This window comes from Pollicipes pollicipes, unplaced genomic scaffold, assembly GCF_011947565.3.
Source record: "Pollicipes pollicipes isolate AB1234 unplaced genomic scaffold, Ppol_2.1 Scaffold_4881;HRSCAF=5763_pilon_pilon_pilon, whole genome shotgun sequence".
In the NCBI taxonomy this organism is placed as follows: Eukaryota; Metazoa; Arthropoda; class Thecostraca; order Pollicipedomorpha; family Pollicipedidae; genus Pollicipes; species Pollicipes pollicipes.
Window position 1 is genome coordinate 21,928,329 of NW_023596576.1, and position 19,074 is coordinate 21,947,402.

General features: G+C 51.2%; 1 protein-coding gene across 1 annotated transcript in view; it reads left to right on the plus strand.

The window, feature by feature from the left end:
- The window catches only part of SK (small conductance calcium-activated potassium channel), a 123,969-nt gene that overhangs the window by 94,264 nt on the left and 10,631 nt on the right, over positions 1–19,074 (plus strand). The window contains exons 9-10 of the mRNA XM_037223225.1: positions 540–675; positions 18,541–18,638. Of these exons, the coding sequence (XP_037079120.1) occupies positions 540–675; positions 18,541–18,638 (234 nt within the window). The remainder of the gene's footprint in view (positions 1–539; positions 676–18,540; positions 18,639–19,074) is intronic.

Here is a 19,074-nt window from a genome sequence, read left to right on the forward strand (position 1 = left end):
GAGCCGGGCTTGCTCGTTACCGTATTCAGCACTGAGCGTCTTGTCAAGAGAGCCGGCCTGAAGCGATCTCGGGGTGGCCGATCGCGGCCCCACGCCTCACGGCCGTCAACAGTAAGCGCCCCCTCACCGAAATGCTTCGGCCCAGTCTGCACCCGCCTGGTCATGGCACTCTGAACCAATACGCCCAATTCGCTCCATACGTCCTCTCAAGGATCCGACCAAAGACTTGGAGCGCCGCTCCCTCGCGCTCTGCCGGCTGGAGATGACTACCCATGACAGCGAATTTTGAGCCCCAGCCCCGCCAGTTCCCGGCTGCACGAGCGGACGTTTACCCTGTAGCGCTTCTGAGCCTCCCTAAGCGTCACACCGCCCGAAAGCGCTCTTCTGTCCCCTGCCCCTACCCACTATCCGTGTAAATGTACAAAATCCGCTAGATGGCGCATGTCGATGTAGTACTTCTGGACCTTTCTAGCATATTGCTGGCAGTCGGTAGCATAGTCGTTGGTTGACCTCCCTGACTTGGGCGTATTTGTCTCCAGGTACCATGACCATGACCACGTCAACCTACTCAACTCCATGTGGCTGATAGCGGTTACTATTTTGTGTGTGGGCTATGGAGACATAGTACCCAACACATACTGTGGCCGAAGCATTTCCGTGGCATGTGGAATGATGGTAAGTTGACTTGATGTAAGTGTCCCCTATTTGTGTTTGACAGATACCACGACGACGATCACGCCAATCTGCTGAATGCCATGTGGCTCATCGCCATAACGTTTCTCTCGGTTGGATACGGGGATATTGTGCCTAATACCTACTGTGGACGCGGCATTGCGGTAACCACCGGTATTATGGTGAGTAAGCTGTCCATGTGAGGGCCGCTGGAGCCGTGCTTTTTGGTTTTCCGCGCTTGGGCGCGCACTGCCCCTCAGGCGCCGGCGCGACACCGCCGGCCAGGCCGGAAGGCGGCCCCTGGACGCCGTCCCCTTCCCCCCCCCCCCGGCCTACCGGCGGGCCGCTGCACGTGTGCTGGAGGGTTGAGCGGCTGGCCGGGGCTCGGGGATCGGAGCTCGGGGCTTGGGGCTCGGGGCTTGAGGCTCGCGGCTCAAAGCTCGGAGCTCGGGGCTCGGGGCTCGGGGCTCAGCCGCGGCTCAGAGCAGTGCCTTCGCGGCCTCGCCACAGTTGTCGTCAGGAAAACGCGGTCGCAGAGGCGGCGCGACGTAATGGAACGTCTCCTTCGGTTATTTCGCTGAAGGTCTATTCTTTCTTCGGCGCTTTTTGCTGGAGTTTTGTGAACCCTTAGAGCAGAATGAAATCGAATCACGCTCAAAGTGCTCCTCTTACAGCTGAGCGAAAAAACAAACGGGGTGACGAACGCGGGCCGCCTCGTGATTTGACAGGCAATTTAGCATCCTGTTTCTTGCGCTCCACTGAATGCATCAACCCAAACGTACAAACAAACCACCAGGTTTTAGATAGCGGGGTATATTATGCAACACCGTTACCCCAAACATGCATATTTTGACTCGTTATTCCCCATCAGTCACAAGGACACACTGTAAATGTTCTCCAAAGGCGTTGATGCGTTACAAGCGCGCTTTGGACCCGTCATGTTTATCGAATCTCGCTGAACGTGCGTTCGCCTCCGCATTCTGCAGGAAGCTGCATTTTTATTCGATTCTTCCAGTAGAAACTGGAAAACATATCGCACAAGGTGGCAAGCCACTACTGCGGCTGGGCGGAAAATAACCTGAGTATTCAGCGCGTCCCAAAGCACCAACCATCATCATCATCCACTACAGCGGACACCCGAGCTGTGCTTCATGCAGAGACCAGTCGTCAGATAGTCTCGTCCTTGCAAGCAAATCACCAAACAGGGCAGCCCACACGTGACACCCTGCCTCCTCCTCACATGTATGGCAGCCAGGAAGTGAGGTGCCGCTCTCGGGGTTCAGGGTTGCCTGAGCACTAGACAGTGCGCCCCCAGATGATACAAAATGTTCCGATTTGAGGGCTTTGAGCAGTAGCTTCCGGGCAGCTGAGCGTCAGAAATATCCGGTGGCGTGCTATGCCTACTATCGATCTTTCTGGGAATATTTAGTACGCGTACAGTTCTATTTTTGATGTCACGAATTAACCTGCAGGACCATTGAAGATTTTAGCCCTCACCAGGAGGGAAGCATAGAATTCTCCCCAGTTTTTTTTGGGGGGGGAAGGTGGCATGTATTGGATCTTCCAGCGTCTGCCAACGCAGTTCTTGGCGAATCGAGTTGATAACCTTTCGTGCCTGGGCCGTCAGTTTTAAGTTCTTGCCGTAGCGAATCAGTGACCCATGATCTCGTCCTCGAAACTCCATGCCACGAAAATGTGTAAGAGTAGCGCTCCGTGTCTCATTCTTAACTCTGCACGTATCATACATTTTGTTTGTCGGATCTAAAGGTGCAAAGATGAGATGTCATGGAAGTGTTCACTGCTTATGATTATTGCTAAAGACATTCGAGCTGTATATCTCATCAGGTCAAATCTTAAAAATTACGAGAAATTTGCTCTCCAAACCACTTATCATGGAACACACTGAACAGGGCCGAACGATAGTTTTTCTCGCCAGCACCATCGCCATGAGTCCAGGGCCACGTCCCGTCTTGTCTTCGAGCCTACCCAACTTCTCGCTAATAGATAGACGTTTACAGTTTAACAATACCATTAGCTTAACAACTGTGGGTGCAATATTATCCAAAGTCTTGGTCATGGAATGCATGTCAGAAGGTCATGTCAGGGAAGCCTGTCGTGATCTTGCATTGCCCCTTGGAAATACAAGGTGGTTTGCTTCCAAGACCTTGCATTGCCCCTTGGAAGTACATGGTGGTGTACCTCGATTTGCATGAGGCTTACTTTGTAAGTATGCATATATTTAGTACGCATATACTCAGTATATGTACTCATATACTCAGTATATGCGTTCTAGAGGGTCCAGCCCTGCGGCCCAGGTCCTCAAATGTCAGCCAGTCAGAGGACCCTTTGCGCCGATCGGGGGCCTCCTGACTCGATGAGGGCCTCTATATCTGTCAGGCACAGCCAGTACAAAACAGTCGGTTCTGCAGAGGCTCATTTTAAAGCGTGAACAGGGCCAGGGACGCGATTTACACCGGTCGGGGCCCTTTGTCGATCAGGGCCCAACAATGCCTAACAGGGGGTCCTGTGTCGGCAAGTGGCCCCGAATGGACTGGGGGAACATATGGTGAGCAGGGATATGGGCGTGACCCCAGGGCCCCTTACGTTGGTCAGAACCCTCCGACAATGAAAGCATGTATGGAAACTTAGGGAAGAGAGTCCTAATACAACATGGAAGCGCCCTGCGTCAGCCAGAGGCCCCGGTCGAATGGGGAGCCCCCTAGCCCATTTGAGCCTGGTATCCGTCAAACCGAATTGGAGTGTCTGTGCCAACTATTGGACCTCCGCGGCTGGCATAAGGGGCCCTTTTGCGTCAATGAGGGCCCCTGCGTTGATCCGGCACCGACTTCCCGAGTCAGAGAGGGAGCAACTTATGATTTTCTTTCTGGATGCCCCCCGATTGACCACGTGATCCCGCGCCGGGTGGCCAGAATGGCAGCCAGTAGGCAACCCGCGCTGGAACGGAATGGCCCTTTAGCGCCCGAAACGGGAGAGATAATATGAATGTTCTATCCACGAGGCCCATTGTCCAGAAAGAGGAAAATGTTCTACATGGTATTTTCAAAAGGGTGGATCAAAATGGGGTCAAAAATAAAAAAGGTTCGTAAGGACGATCGTCGTGAAACAACGTTTCTGAAGCTCTCCCAAAATCAATTCATAATGTTCAAAAACTCGGACTAAGTTGTATATTTCACCGTTTTTTCCAATGCAAAGGTGAACAGTTACTTGAACATAAAACTTATAGATTTTATATTTAATTATACTTTGAAGGTCCACAATAACAAAAGGAAAGCACCCTGCAACAGCCAGGAGCCCCAGATCCGATGGGGAGCCCTCCAGCCCATTTCAACCAGGCATCCGTTAAGCCGAACTGCGGCCTTTACGCTAATTATTGGACCTCTGCGGTTGGGGACAAGGGGTCCTTTTGAATAAGTGAAGGCCCCCTTTGTTGATCCGAACCTCGGATCTGGACCGGACCAAGCCTGTTCTGCCTTACATTGCACAAGCACTGTACCATCTTAGATTACACCTTTACTTTTCCAGCTCCACCACCAGATTCCAGTACCGGGTCGTGGTGCTGTGAATGCTTATCTGTTTCTATCATCAATTTAGAAATGGCACAGGCGAAATATGCTCCTGGACTGCCTTCTAAACGTGCGAATCGATGTCAGGCGTTCAGTAATACTTTGCTCAGATACGTCATCGTTTTTATCCGCCCATTGCCCGCCACTGAGTGTTGGCCACGTGGATGACGCTGTGTGGTCTGTGGAGACTGCAACGAGCGGCGTCGGGGTTTTGAGTTATATTTTTTAAGGTTTTTACCGGGTGAAAAGAAAAAGATGTTCCCATTTGATTGGTGCGTGACGTACCCTAATACCACACAAGCGCGTACATTCTCGTTTCGTTCGATGGGACGTACGCTGAAGTTTCAGTTGTGTCCAGATCCAAATGACACCATGGCGTATAGCGCTGCTTAGCATGAAGCGAAAGGCGGAAATTGTTAATATATTGACCAACGGAACCGATATTCGTGCCACAAAGGCGTTTCAGACTTTATCTCAAGGCCCGCCGCGCCCTTTGCGCAAAGCTGGTTTTACACCCGCAGGAGTTTCTGGGAGACGGGTGGGTGGGGAGGCGAAATGTGGGACGAATTGGGGGATGCGATTTAAAGAACAGAAGACGTCACTGCAACAGTTAGGTACCACATCAGTGAGGACCAAACAAAATCCGTCCGGTAGATCACCCAAAGATGCAGCATCAGCCACGCACTTGTACGGGAAAGGAGAAAAATGACCTCAAAAGTTTCCCTACAAAGTGATCATCCACAAGAAGCGGCAGAAAAGCCCGTAAACAATAGGGAATGACCTTTTCCACCTGGTTTAAGACCAAGCATGAAACTTATCCCGGGTTTCTGAACAGCAACGAGGCTCACTTTCATCCGATTGAGCTAGGAAACAAGAAAAACTGACGGTTCGGGCCTTGGAGCCGCCCGATACCGTGGTATCTGGAGACAGCTGGGGCGAGACCCCAGAGTGAATGGTGCCGCCCGACACCGTGGTATCTGGAGACAACTGGAGCGAGACCCCAGCGGTGAATGGTGCCGCCCGACACCGTGGTATCTGGAGACAACTGGGGCGAGACCCCAGCGGTGAATGGAGCCGCCCGACACCGTGGTATCTGGAGACAACTGGGGCGAGACCCCAGCGGTAAAATGGAAAACATCTGGCGCCAGCATGACGGGGTGATTTCCCAAACGTCAGAGATGGCCCTGGCCGGCTGCAGGACCTTATCATCGGCCAAAAGACTGACAACCCAGGCCGGCTAACTCTCCGGATCCGGCCTCACTAAATTTGTATTCATAGAAGTCGTGAAATCCCGTGTCCACAGGAAGAACTCTCAGAGCCTCGGTGACGTGAAGAGGGTCCATCAACCAGGTGGCGCACAAAATCACACCTAACACGTGGGCCAAGGTCATCGATGAGGTGTCAAGGACTGTGCACTCCTGCATCATGCGAAAAGTGGCTCACCTGAAGCACGTGCTATAAGGAGTTCCCTGAGCAATGATCAAGTGTGTATGATGCATGATTCAGATCCTTCACAGTGCGGTGAATCTTTTACATCCACTGATTTGTTAATGTTGCCTGTCATTTGTATGCCATGGGCAGGTACAATCAGGACATGGCTTTCGTTCTTCCCCGTAGAGCTTGCGAGCGCGCAAGTTCAAAGCTATGTTGCATAATTTTTTCACTGCTCCATTCTAAACGAAGTTTGGACATTTCCAGATAAACATCGGCTGGTAATGCCAATCACAAATTTTTGACCCCGTTTCGACATACAATCTACGTTTATGAGTTCCTCAATATTTCTGTGGAGCCCAGAAAAAATCTGGTAAAGCCCCTGAGTTATCGGCTTAGAAATAGCGCACTGGATCATTTCCAAATGAAAAGACCGCGAGTATGTTCTACGCAACAATTTAAGGCCGGGGGGTTTCAGCAAATGGACCTAGAAATACAAAGAGCGTTGCATCTTACGGTAACTTCTGGCTTGTTGCAGTTAGAGGATAAACGTTTAACACAACGAAGGAAAACGTACTCCCTCAAAACCAACTGCGCTGTATCCGTTAGTTGGATGTGATTCGCCCCGCATACGAATTTGGTGTACGCTTGCGAGTGATCACCCCCATGCTTTGTGCGTGTTCGTTTAATTTTCAGCACGTTTGGTTATCCGCGGATTTCACCCTAACCACATGACATAAACGCAACGTCTAGCCTTCTTTTCTATCCATTTATTGATGTGAGAATGTTTCATGGTCATCTTTGGAATGACTTCCTATGACTCTGCTCATGTCGTAGGGACGTCAATCTAATACATTTTCAACGTGACATCACAGCCACGGAGCCAGTCTGCCCAAAGTTCTACCAGTCGATGCTGATCAATGTTCTGCTTGAAGCACATGTTAAGATCGTGAGCAGTTTGGTACTCTGCGAGACATTTATCGGTTCAACTTTGCTACTCTGAACATTATAGTGGCTGGCCAAGCCGGTTGAGTAATCGCCTAGCATTTCTTGTGGTGGATTAAACGTGGCTTCGCCATTCGTCAATGTGTTTTTAGCAATCAAGTGGAGCAGCAGAACTATCTCAGATTGGACTTAGCTGCTCAGCTGAAAAGGGAATATGTTTGGTGCATATAGGGGTGGCAAAGACAGAAAGAAGGCAGCGACGCCTTACAGCATGAGTTAGTTCAACATCAGCTTCGTACCGTTGAATAGAAAGTAACACGGTAAAAATTGTGTTAGCCATTGATTCGCTGTCCATAATGTTCGGCACGAATGTTTGGTGAACACTGTCGTGTTCCGACGTGGTTTAGTCGTGATGTTTGTCGTTTTTACGGAGGGTATCCACTTGCTGTGGTAGTTTTTCAGCGGCATTTTTAACATCGGACTGAACATTGCATCGTTTCATTAATATAGTGATACTCGCTATGTAGACAGAGCAGGAAGAAACATTCTTATGACATCTGTCCACGCGGCTTTTGTTTTCACTTTGTCTCCATTCTTCATGAAACTGAGAAAAAAAAACATTCTCAATTGTCCTGTAAGCGGGGTCTTTCGCAACCCCTCATGTGGCGGATAATGTAAGGCCAGGGTCTTTTGAAAACATAAGAGCACGGCACGCGGGAAAGATATGGACAAGCAGGCGCTGATATGTGGTTCTTGACAGCGCGCTGTGTACCGCGCTTGATGCAGGTATTGTCACGTCTTTAACACATGGAGCAGTCCCACACAACAGCAAGGTAACTCGCCTATTTTACCCTTTGTGCAACATTCAAAACATTTAATCAGGTTAAACTGAGCGGAGTGGAACCCCGTAACCTATAACACGGTTTTGAAAAATAACTAACGGAGTTCAATTGGTATGAAGACCACTTTCCTTTCACGCCATTCTTAATTTAAAGCACATTGCGCGACCATGAAAGACAGTGGAAGAAACTGACACAGTCACCTCCGTCTCCCGCAACATCGAAATGTTTTGTGTAACGTCGCAAAAATGTGCCAGCCTGGTGGTGCGAAATAAACTATTATTATCATTGCTATTATTATAAAAAACTTGAATCTTTTGTGAAAACAGTTACCTATGACAGACATATTGTGATAGAAAAATATATTATTGCAATACAGTGCTCAAGTCAGCTCCCAATTCCCATCTTGAATTTCAACTATGCCTGGAAGCATTTCAGTCTTCTGGAGATGCATTTGACTATTGGACTTCATTTCAGAATTGCATTTGATGTTACCTGTTTCCTAGAAGTTTACCACTTGCTGTTTAACATCATTAACACACATGTTAAACGAAATGCTGGTCTGCGATTTAGTGTTTTTTATATCGTGACATTTACTGAAAAGGCAGCTAGCAAGATCATCGCGCACGGTTTTCGGTGTTCGTAGTCGACTTTCAAGTTGCCGCGTTTCTAGGATATGCATGATTCTTATATATGCTTGGATATACGTGATTCGTCACTTACGTGGTACTAAATCTAGCACCATATGCAACTCCTCAACAGCAGAACATATTATGTTACACGAAAACCAGGCCATTTAAAGGAATTACGCTCACACAGACGACACACAATTTGTAAACATTCGAGAATTGGACGAGGAGTCGGAGATTGGGAGAGGTCGTTGCAAAATATGATCTACTTCTGTCAAGAAACTGGCGGTGACAGGCATGTTGATAACCAAAACACACTCTTCTGTTTAACTGCATGCGGTTTATTTTCATTTTCGCCTTTTTTGGACACTCATTTTATCTCTCGTATTATCATTCAAAGCACTTACCTTAAGCCCTACAATCATTCGTGCACGCACGGTGTACTGTATGTATTCGTATGTATTAATCGTTGTACATACACACACACACACACACACACATATATATGCATATATATATGTATATATATATATATATATATATATATATATATATACGATCACCGTACGCCCGCTGATGTGCCATGTCTTAAAGGCGGTCTGGAAAATTCAACGCCGATGTCAGTTATGATTCTTGCGACGTATTTTCCTTCGGCTACACCGAAAAACAATCTAAATGTGTTCAAATGTAATACAGTGATGTTTGGCAGCACTCTCATTGCATCTAAGAGTGCCGCTTTGTCTGTTTAAACGAGTCAATAGCGCAATAGATAATTTAATCCGTGCTGACTAATCTGATCCCTTCCATCGATTTCCCATACTTCTGGAAAACCTATAGCACATGATGCCTTATTGATCATAGGTCAACTGGAATAGAGATTGGCTCTTACGTCGGGAACAACCAACCTTCAATATACCAGATGGTACTGGTTAAGCGAAGATATCAAGAAATCGTTGGTACACATGAGAATGTTCTTATAACATTTTCTCACTGGAAGTTCTGTACGAGCATTATTATTATGGTCGTTTCCTCATATCCGTGTAGGAGACGTTCATGATATTTATAAATGACTGCTTGATGTCTTTGTTTAACCAGTACGTCCTGGTAAATTGCTGGTGTTTTATTCTTAGCATAGGAGCGCAAATGCCGAAAAACAAGGCGCAAAACAGCCTTCATGTCTCTGCCGACATTGAGATGGCGAATGCCATGGCTGACTCATAAGCACAACGCTCGGCAAGGGTCGCATCGTCCGCAGGCGGTGTCAGCAGGTTGATACAGTGGCATGGGGGAAATACTGCGCCAGTTAGCTGATTGTGAAATTCTCCTCCATAAATCAGGATTAAAAAGCGATCGTCCGTGTGTTACAAGATCCAGTTGCAGTTAGCCAGAGCAAGCAAATTGGATTCCATGAGTTGGTATATGTGACACGTCATGATAAGGAATTCATACTGAGGAAGGATGGGAGTTTCTATGTATTCTGGCTCTATTAAGGAGGTCTCTTCGACTTAGGGTATTATATGCATTAAGTAGCTTAGCGCTCACCCCATCGTGAGGTGGTGATTCCGCAAGTCCCTTTGCGGACCGGCAGTCGGCACCGCAGGATGCGACGCCAGTGGCCAGTGCAGTCCAGAGCGCTGTAAGATGGTTCCAATCTCGTCTAAACAGGGCCGCAGTCTCGTGACTGGCACCCGGAGATCGTCCTTCGTCTCCTGAAAGTCGCGGGTCCTGTGGCGCCAGATATCCCCGGCCCCGGCATGTCATTCATTACACTGTGTCCGAGCCGCCGGAGGCTGGAGCCCAAGCCGCCATTTCTCAACTGGCAACGCCATCCTGGACAGGACTGCGCGGTCGGGCGTGGGTCCTCCACTGCGGAGACGCAGCGCCCAGCTGCCGCCTCACAAATGGATGGTCTGTGTCCCTTTTTCTGCTCTGAATTGGCTGACCGAACGGGCGTGAATTGGGTGTTTCCTTTGGAATTGTGGTCTGGCCTTTCCATGCCGCGAGTCCCTCACTTACGCTGGGAGCAGTTGCTTTGATGGAAAAATGAACACGTCATTCGTAGTCGTTATGATTCCGGGCATATCAATGATGCATTAAGCACACCAAATGCTCGTGTTGTAGGCGTCCTACTGGGCAGCGTATGAATACCTACAATTGCATATATTCATAACCCCTAGGTGCGATATCGGCACATTCAAACATAATCTAAATGTTGACCGCTGGGTAGTTTTTACATGCATGTAGTGGTGATACAGCATGCATTTTTACAGTCTGCCGCTTAATCACTTATTGGCTGTGTTTTGCAAAAGTGGAAAGCGTACCTCAGGGAAGAAATTGCTCAGTAATTTACTAAAATCAGTGACTGGATGGGACATTGGCAATTGGTAACGGGTGGATGGTGCACGAAACCCGAGACAGTTCATTGCATGCATACTATGATTTAGTTTTGGTTCCCTATTTTTGCACCGACCTTCTGCTTGTTTCGAGAAGCCCTTATTACCGCATAAGACATTGGCTCCCAAGATATTTGAAGACCTCGGCAGATATAAACCACATCTCATTTTTTTGACGGTGCCGACGATACCGATATCGACACCGACCACTGTTTTTTCCATGACCAAATGGGAAATGGATAGTTGATAACGGATGGGCGGTATATGAATACCGGGGCAGTCATTCCACGTTATGGTCTATTTTTGATTCTTGTTCCTAGCACAAGTGTCCTATATGTTTTGAGAAGCCTTTACCGTCGAAGAGTCGGGAGTGTTACAATAACGGAAGAAACCCGAATGTGGCAGGAGTTCCTTAGAAATTTCAATACCTCAACAGATGTCAACTACTCCTCAATATTCCCACGATAATGTGATTATCTGTCTGAGCATAGCATGAGCCTTCAGGTGTTCCCTGGCTCCCGCACGGACCACCAAAAGGACTTCAACTCGCCAGACCAAAACATCGTCAACTCACTCAGCATGTGAGACGGCGACCTGCGCTACACGAGCAGCCCGGCATTAGCGTCCGCCTGCGTCTCTGCAGACTTCAGTTAGGCTGACCGAAGCGCCTCCCGGCCGAGCCGCCCCTTCTCTCTTGCTCGCCGGCTCGCGCCGGGGACGGCCCGCGTCGAGGAGGCCCACCGGCCCTCGCCGGGGAGGCCCACCGGCCCTCGCCGGGGAGGCCCACCGGCCCGCGTCGGGGAGGCCCACCGGCCCTCGCCGGGGAGGCCCACCGGCTCGCGCCGGGGAGGCCCACCGGCCCTCGCCGGGGAGGCCCACCGGCCCGTGCCGGGGAGACCCACCGGCCCGCGCCGGGGAGGCCCACCGGCCCTCGCCGGGGAGGCCCACCGGCTCGCGCCGGGGAGGCCCACCGGCCCTCGCCGGGGAGGCCCACCGGCCCGTGCCGGGGAGACCCACCGGCCCGCGCCGGGGAGGCCCACCGGCCCTCGCCGGCGAGGCCCACCGGCTCGCGCCGGGGAAGCCCACCGGCCCGCGCCGGGGGGCCCCTCGGCGCGCGACCTCGCCCGCCCCCGCCCCCTTTCGGACCACGATAGGCTGGGTGTGCGCACTTCTCATTGCTCATGATGCGGCATCATTAGGCGTGGCGCCCGGCAAGCCGGCCGATTCATCACGGCCTTTGGGCGGTCGGATCTTTGTCACGGAAGCTTCTGGCTGTCGGGCTCGTCAGCCACGCGCGCTGACGAACGACGCGACCGGCGGCCGTCATGTGGCCATCCGCCGCTGCCCCGCGCCCTCGTCGGGCTCAGTGCTGGCTGGGCGCTGCGGGCAGCGGCGGCTTTCCGCGATGTTGCCCCGCGGCCGGACCGAGCCAGCCGGTACCGGCGCAGGCAGCGGGGAGGCCGCCGCCGGTCTGAGGAGCCTGTCCCGAGGCCGAACCCAGCCAGCCGATACCGGCGCAGGCAGCGGGGAGGCCGCCGCCGGTCTGAGGAGCCTGTCCCGAGGCCGGACCGAGCCAGTCGGTACCGGCGCAGGCAGCGGGGAGGCCGCCGCCGGTCTGAGGAGCCTGTCCCGAGGCCGGACCCAGCCAGCCGATACCGGCACAGGCAGCGGGGAGGCCGCCGCCGGTCTGAGGAGCCTGTCTCACGAGCCCGTAGCAGGTCACGCGAACTTGGAATCATACGATAGGCGCAGGCAATGAGGGGTGAGGTAAATATTTCCCATGCGACGATCGTCCATTTACTCCAGTCATTCACGGCTTTATGGTTCGGTTTTATGTCAAAGTGGGCTAATAACTTTGTTATATCTACAGCGATGTCACTAGAGGATACAAGATTTCCCGAACACGTTTGTTTCAAAATGTAAGATGCGACACGCATGCGGAGGTGGTGAGGAGCCACAGACAATAATTTCGGAGTGTGTACGAGCACGGTCTTCAATGACCTTCTTGCATTTGCAGCTTTTAGGCAGCGCAGGCAGCCAGCGACGTTTGGTACTAACTTGTCGGATCAAGGTCGGGAAGTTCCAGAATGTATTTTGTTTGTTTGTTTAAAGGCACCAGATTGTGCACTCTAAAGACTGCCATGGGCATGGACAGGTCAGCTGCCAGCGGCATAGCCGAGCGCTGGTCCGAGTGAGGGTGTCAGGGCAGGTGACGCAGTCAGAGCAGGGTGAGGGTGTCAGGGCAGGTGACGCAGTCAGAGCAACTTTGCTTACGCTCCGTTTGGCCACTCAGGAATCAAATTTATCCTTCTCTCTTCTTCCCTTTCCCATACTCTCTTCTCCGTCAACTTATATTTCTTTCTCTCCTCTCTCTCCCTCTCTCTCTCTCTCTCTCTCTCTCTCTCTCTCTCTCTCTCTCTCTCTCTCTCTCTCTCTCTCTCTCTCTCTCTCTCTCTCTCTCTCTCTCTCTCTCTCTCTCTCTCTCCCTCCCTCCCGCTCTTTCTCTTTTTCTCTGTTTGTTCCGTCAAGAACTGTTTTCCTCCTTTTTACTCCTAACTAATTTCCGTGTGTCTTCTTTGCATGACAAAGACAATATGCGCCTTGATTATTCATTAGATCGCAACCCTTTTAGATGGGTATGACATACCGTGGACTACTTGAGAACTTCTACCTTAGTCCTGTTCAGGCTATTTCCTTCGGCGTCATTAATGTTTTCATTACCGAGTCATAGTACACAGTGCATGTCTGCGTACACACCACACACACCATCGCACACGCCTCGGCGTGCTGCCGGGAATTTGGTACGGAACAGAGCTCTGTTAAGCTCGGTTTCAGAAGAGCTGTGTCAAGTATACAGCATACACCGGTAGGCGGTAAATTCAGCAGCAAGCACAGATTATCCTTTAATATTAATCCTGTGTTCAATAGCCATTTCGTTTCCCAACGACGTATGGGTGGGTGTCTGATTAATGTTAAGCCTCGTCATCCGACACCCGAGAACGATTGTCTGACTCATGTTACGAGGAGCCCTCTAACAGAGCATAATTATTTGGGGGGAGATCTTTTTTATCATTTCTCATTGTAACACACCATGAAAGAGATGGTGGATGTGTGATGCCTTCACATTAAGTCTTTATGGACGCCGTCGAGGATGGAGTTTATGATCTAAATGATTGCTTTTCCATTGTCCCGCAAACATATGACGTAAGTTGTTAAGCGCGCTTGCGAAGAACAATGTGCACAACCAGGAGAATAAAAATACAGATGCGTTGATAGTTTGGCGACACGCCTTCATCGAAACGAATAGCAGAAGTGCATTGTTAGCATTGTCCCTCAAATATATTCACTTTGCATCGAGCCTGCAGTTCTTGCATCACGCGCTGACGTCCGTAGATGCCTTACGAAGCGCTATTATGGAATAAACATCGTTAACGATACCTGGCGCGTTCCCTTTCATCTTTGAGATCAGCCTTGCGCCGCCGACAGTGACATGGCTTGTTACCGGGGCTAGGCCCGTCAATAACTGACCGCGCGTAACAATAATCCTAGCGCTATGTTAATAATTGACCTGCCCGTCGCTCAGGCCGCGGCCGATGGTCGATAGTGGCCGTGCTCCGCCGCCGACGGCGACGGACAGGTAATTTTCCCAGGGAGCGGAAACGCCGGCTGTCACGCGTCTTTGAGAATACGCAATGACAAGCGGCGCCGGACCGAAGCTTTCGCGCGATTGATGATGCCTTTCCAGAATGCTTATCGGATTTTTCACTCCAAGGCACCATTTATGCATCTTGCAAAAAAGAACATGTTAACGTGCCTCCGATGCCCGAACTCTGCTAATTCTGTTTTGCATGGATTTGATCTACACCGCATGCTTTCGATCCGCTTATTTTACGTGTCTACTTTGATTTTGTAATATAAAAATTCATTCACAGGGCTATCAATACATGAACAGATTGATCAAGAGGACTTGACCCTATCACCCCCCTCCCCTCCCTGAACTCCCACTGCCCCTTTGGTATGTCTGTGAGCACATTCCCATCAGAACATGCCGAAACGTACGTCCTGTTGGGCGGGGGGAGGGGGGGGGGGGGGGGTCAGCCCCCGCGGACGCGGCCGTTTCCTTGCGAGGTCGCACTCGAGCACCAGTGGTTTGCCGTTTCCTCGAGAGCCAAGGTGCCGGTGGAGACGTTGTTAAAGCCTGAGAGCTGGCACGAGATGTTCCGGACGGAGATCAAAGGCGTCTGATGCCTCCTGCGACAACTGAATTCTGGGCCATCTGAGCGACCAAATGAAACGTCCCATAGTCCTCGCCAGTGATCTCTCGGATGTCGCGTGAAATCACTTTGCGTTCAAGGTGCCCAAAGGGAAACTATCGTTTATTTGCGCACGAAGTGTTCGCCTCCTATGCCAAGTTTAGTATAGTTCAGGTGTGAAACGTCTACTGACAAATCTGTGCTGAAATATACTCCACGTCAGCAAAAAGGGCCTTCAGCCTCTGGTTTCTCGGCATCATGAGCTCAGAATTCCTAAACAGCAATGATCTGATCTGTGCACGGCTTAGAGTTGTTACGCTGACAGTGATTGACTTTCAGTACACCAGGAGGTGCTGTTTAGACGACGTTATAAAGCAGACATTGGGTATAATGTCGATGCTCGACGTTTGACACCGCGCTTATGGTAACAGCCGCCGCCGGACCACCGCCTACGGTCCTCTGTGGAGAGCCTGTGGGGGCGAACAGTTCAGTATAGCTTCAAACGTCGAATACTGACAATAGAACCAACGTTGGCTCGATAGCATCGTGTAGCCGTTTATCTCCTAGTATCTGGAATTTTGATAGCAATCAGCATAAGAAGTCTGAAATCACAATGAGGTTTACTATACTGGCTGCTCTGACATTGTCCCGTTTATCGGGAGTTCCATTTTACGCTGTAATATTTGTAAAGTTTTCGTCCCAACATGAGAGATCATGACGTTCTCAGTCCACGATGTTGCAGCGCAAGACAAAGCGCACGGGTCGAAAAGCTCTCTTTGAAACTCGGCTTGTCTGCTGCTAAGCGAAAATTACAATTGGAATAGTATCTGGTAGGCTCGATCCCTTTAGTCTCTGAGCCATCTAGTTGTTTATATTAACACCTGACGTGAAGAGTGCCACGGGAACGGCGTTTTAAGCCAAATGTAGCCAAATTGGGTTACGTTGACCTGATTAATGTTGTTCAAACACGCGTGCTCTGTGAAGTGCTACCTCCCGCCACTTTTCTTCTGGTCGCACGGCCGAGTGATTTCAGCTGCATCAAATTGGTTGTCACGGTAAACGGTTCAGCGCGAATGCGATCTGTCTGTCGCAGTGACGGTACCGGTGCAAATGCTATACCGAATTTGTAGCGGCGCACAGTCCAATAAAGCGTTGAGCAGTAGCTGGGCGGCGGCCGGCGGGTAAGCGTAGCGGTCACCCGCGTGCAGGGTTGGACGAGCCAGCGCAGTGGGCCCAACCTGTAGGGGTGGACGGTTGGGTGTGGTGGCCAGCTGTCTGTAGAGGTGGACAGCTTAGTTTACGGACCTATAGGGATGGACGGTCCAGTGCAGCTGGCAACTGTCTGCAGGGGTGGGAAGTCCAGTATAGCGGTCAGCTGTCTCTTGGTGGTGGAAGGTCCACTGCAGTGGTCGGCTATTTGTTTAGTGGTGGACGGTCCACTATAATTGGTGGTCTCTTGGTGGTGGAAGGTCCACTGCAGTGGTCAGCTATTAATTTAGTGATGGACGGTCAGCTGTTTGCAGGGTCGGACGGTCCACTGTAACAATCAGCTGTCTGCAGCGTTGGACGGCCCACTGCAACGATCAGCTGTCTGTAGTGGTGGACGGTCCACCGTAGCGATCAGCTGTCAGCAGCGGTGGGCAGTCCACTGTAACGATCAGCTGTCTGTAGCGGTGGACGGTCCACCGTAACGATCAGCTGTCATCAGCGGTGGGTAGTCTACTGTAGCGATCAGCTGCCTGCAGCGGTGGACGGTCCACTGTAACGATCAGCTGTCTGTAGTGGTGGACGGTCCACTGTAATGATCAGCCGTCTGTAGGGGCGGACGGTCCACTGTAACGATCAGTCGTCTGCAGGGGTGGACGGTCCACTGTAATGGCCAGCCGTCTGTAGGGGTGGACGGTCCACTGTAACGATGAGCTGCCTGCAGTGGTGGACGATCCACTGTAATGATCAGCCGTCTGGAGGGGTGGACGGTCCACTGTAATGATAAGCCGTCTGTAGGGGCGGACGGTCCACTGTAATGGCCAGCCGTCTGTAGGGGTGGACGGTCCACTGTAACGATCAGCCGTCTGTAGGGGTGGACGGTCTACTGTAACGATCAGCTGTCTGTAGGGGTGGACGGTCCACTGTAACGATCAGCCGTCAGTAGGGGCGGATGGTCCACTGTAATGATCAGCCGTCTGTAGGGGTGGACGGTCCACTGTAATGATCAGCCGTCTGTAGGGGTGGACGGTCCACTGTAATGGCCAGCCGTCTGGAGGGGTGGACGATCCACTGTGACGATCAGCCGTCTGTACGGGTGGGCGGTCCACTGTAACGATCAGCTGTCTGTAGGGGTGGACGGTCCACTGTAACGATCAGCTGTCTGTAGGGGTGGACGGTCCACTGTAACGATCAGCCGTCTGTAGGGGTGGACGGTCCACTGTAACGATCAGCCGTCTGTAGGGGTGGACGGTCCACTGTAACGATCAGCCGTCTGTAGGGGTGGACGGTCCACTGTAACGATCAGCTGTCTGTAGGGGTGGACGGTCCACTGTAACGATCAGCTGTCTGTAGGGGTGGACGGTCCACTGTAACGATCAGCCGTCTGTAGGGGTGGACGGTCCACTGTAACGATCAGCTGCCTGCAGCGGTGGACGGTCCACTGTAACGATCAGCTGCCTGCAGCGGTGGACGGTCCACTGTAACGATCAGCCGTCTGCAGCGGCGGACGGTCCACTGCAACGATCAGCCGTCTGTAGGGGTGGACGGTCCACTGTAACGGCCAGCTGTGTGCAGGATTTGACGGCCCAGTGTAGCGGTCAGCTGCCGCTGAGCGGTGGTAGGCGGTCCAGTGCGGGAGCATACGAATGGTTTCCTTCTGTGAATCGGCTGGCTTGATAGATGATCCAGCTGTCTGTCGGCCCTCGGTTCGCCCTGTCAGCTCCACCAGCTATTTCGCCTTTACAATATCGGCAATCTGCCGAACCTCTGCACACCGTTAGTCACCGCTCGTGCATAAATTTCAAAAGAATGCGATTTGTGCCAGACCCCGTTAGTCTACAACGTTGTAAAATGATATACCAAGTAGGCATTCATGCATCCATACGTTCTTCCATATGCCTCAGCTTTAGGGCTGAGTCTATATCGCATGTTTGCGGCCAGTATTTGATGGTGTGGGGGATGCAGCTGCTGCTGAACATTTTTGGACTATGACAAAGATAATGAGACATGTGCCGCTCTGGTTTATCGTTAATACCCAGCCTGAAGTCCACAGACAGAATCTGAAGCAGATTTCGAATATGCTTATGAATTTTAATTGACAATTAATCTGTAGCCGTTGCTTCGCTTGAGGCCATAAGGTGGTCGTGCTGCGTTGTAACCAGCGGAACTATCGATCGAATCTCTACAGCATTCGAAAGTTTGGAATGCATCGGATGTGCCTAACCATGGCTTTATTACTCATGAAGGTTATGAAGATATTTCAGTTTGACGATAAGCAGCGAGCGTGGGCCGTGAACCCCTACTAAGCGCCTCCCAGTAACAAAACGCTAGTTTGTGGCCGGCGCCGTTCCTTTGTTGAATATCGGATAACACTGACGATTGTAATACGACGCAGGCCGCCATATCAGTTGTAATTGCAATTGTTGTGAAAACTGGAGAGCAGATACCATCTGTGCCTAAAAATGTGTCCGCAATACTCGCCGCGAAATGGCCGCACCACTGACAGAGGATGTTTTTGCGCCGCCTGGCTGACACAGGGTCGGTCTGGCCGACACGGTCGAGCTGACGGCGCTCGCGCTCGTTTTCAGGGTGCCGGCTGCACCGCTCTGCTAGTGGCGGTCGTGTCCAGGAAGCTAGAGCTCACGCGCGCAGAAAAGCACGTTCATAACTTCATGATGGATACGCAGCTTCACCAAGCGGGTAAGTCGGTGAAGGTACCGAGACTCCGTACAGTTGTGCCCTGGGTGGTGTTTGATGCGGTTTTTGATGCGTCTGGCACGTTCGGTAAGATTCGCATCAGGCATATGAACTTGCAGGCAGATAAGTTTACGCGCGTGTTTGCGCATGCGTCCTAAGTTTCGGTTGACTGGTGTTCTACAGACATAACATTTTGCACGCAGTGAACCGTTGATACAGACCAACTAACCGATACAAACGGCTTTGCGCCAAAACGAAGCAGCGTATCGGATGCCTTGGTTTCAAACAACTCGGGGTCACAGCGTGGATTCAACATTCAGCGCTATAACTTAGCCGCCGTGGCAGCCCCCTGAGGATAATATCGCACGGAAAGCAGAGTTGTGTCATTCTGCGGCCGATTAGGTAACTTTTGGTCAACTTAGTGA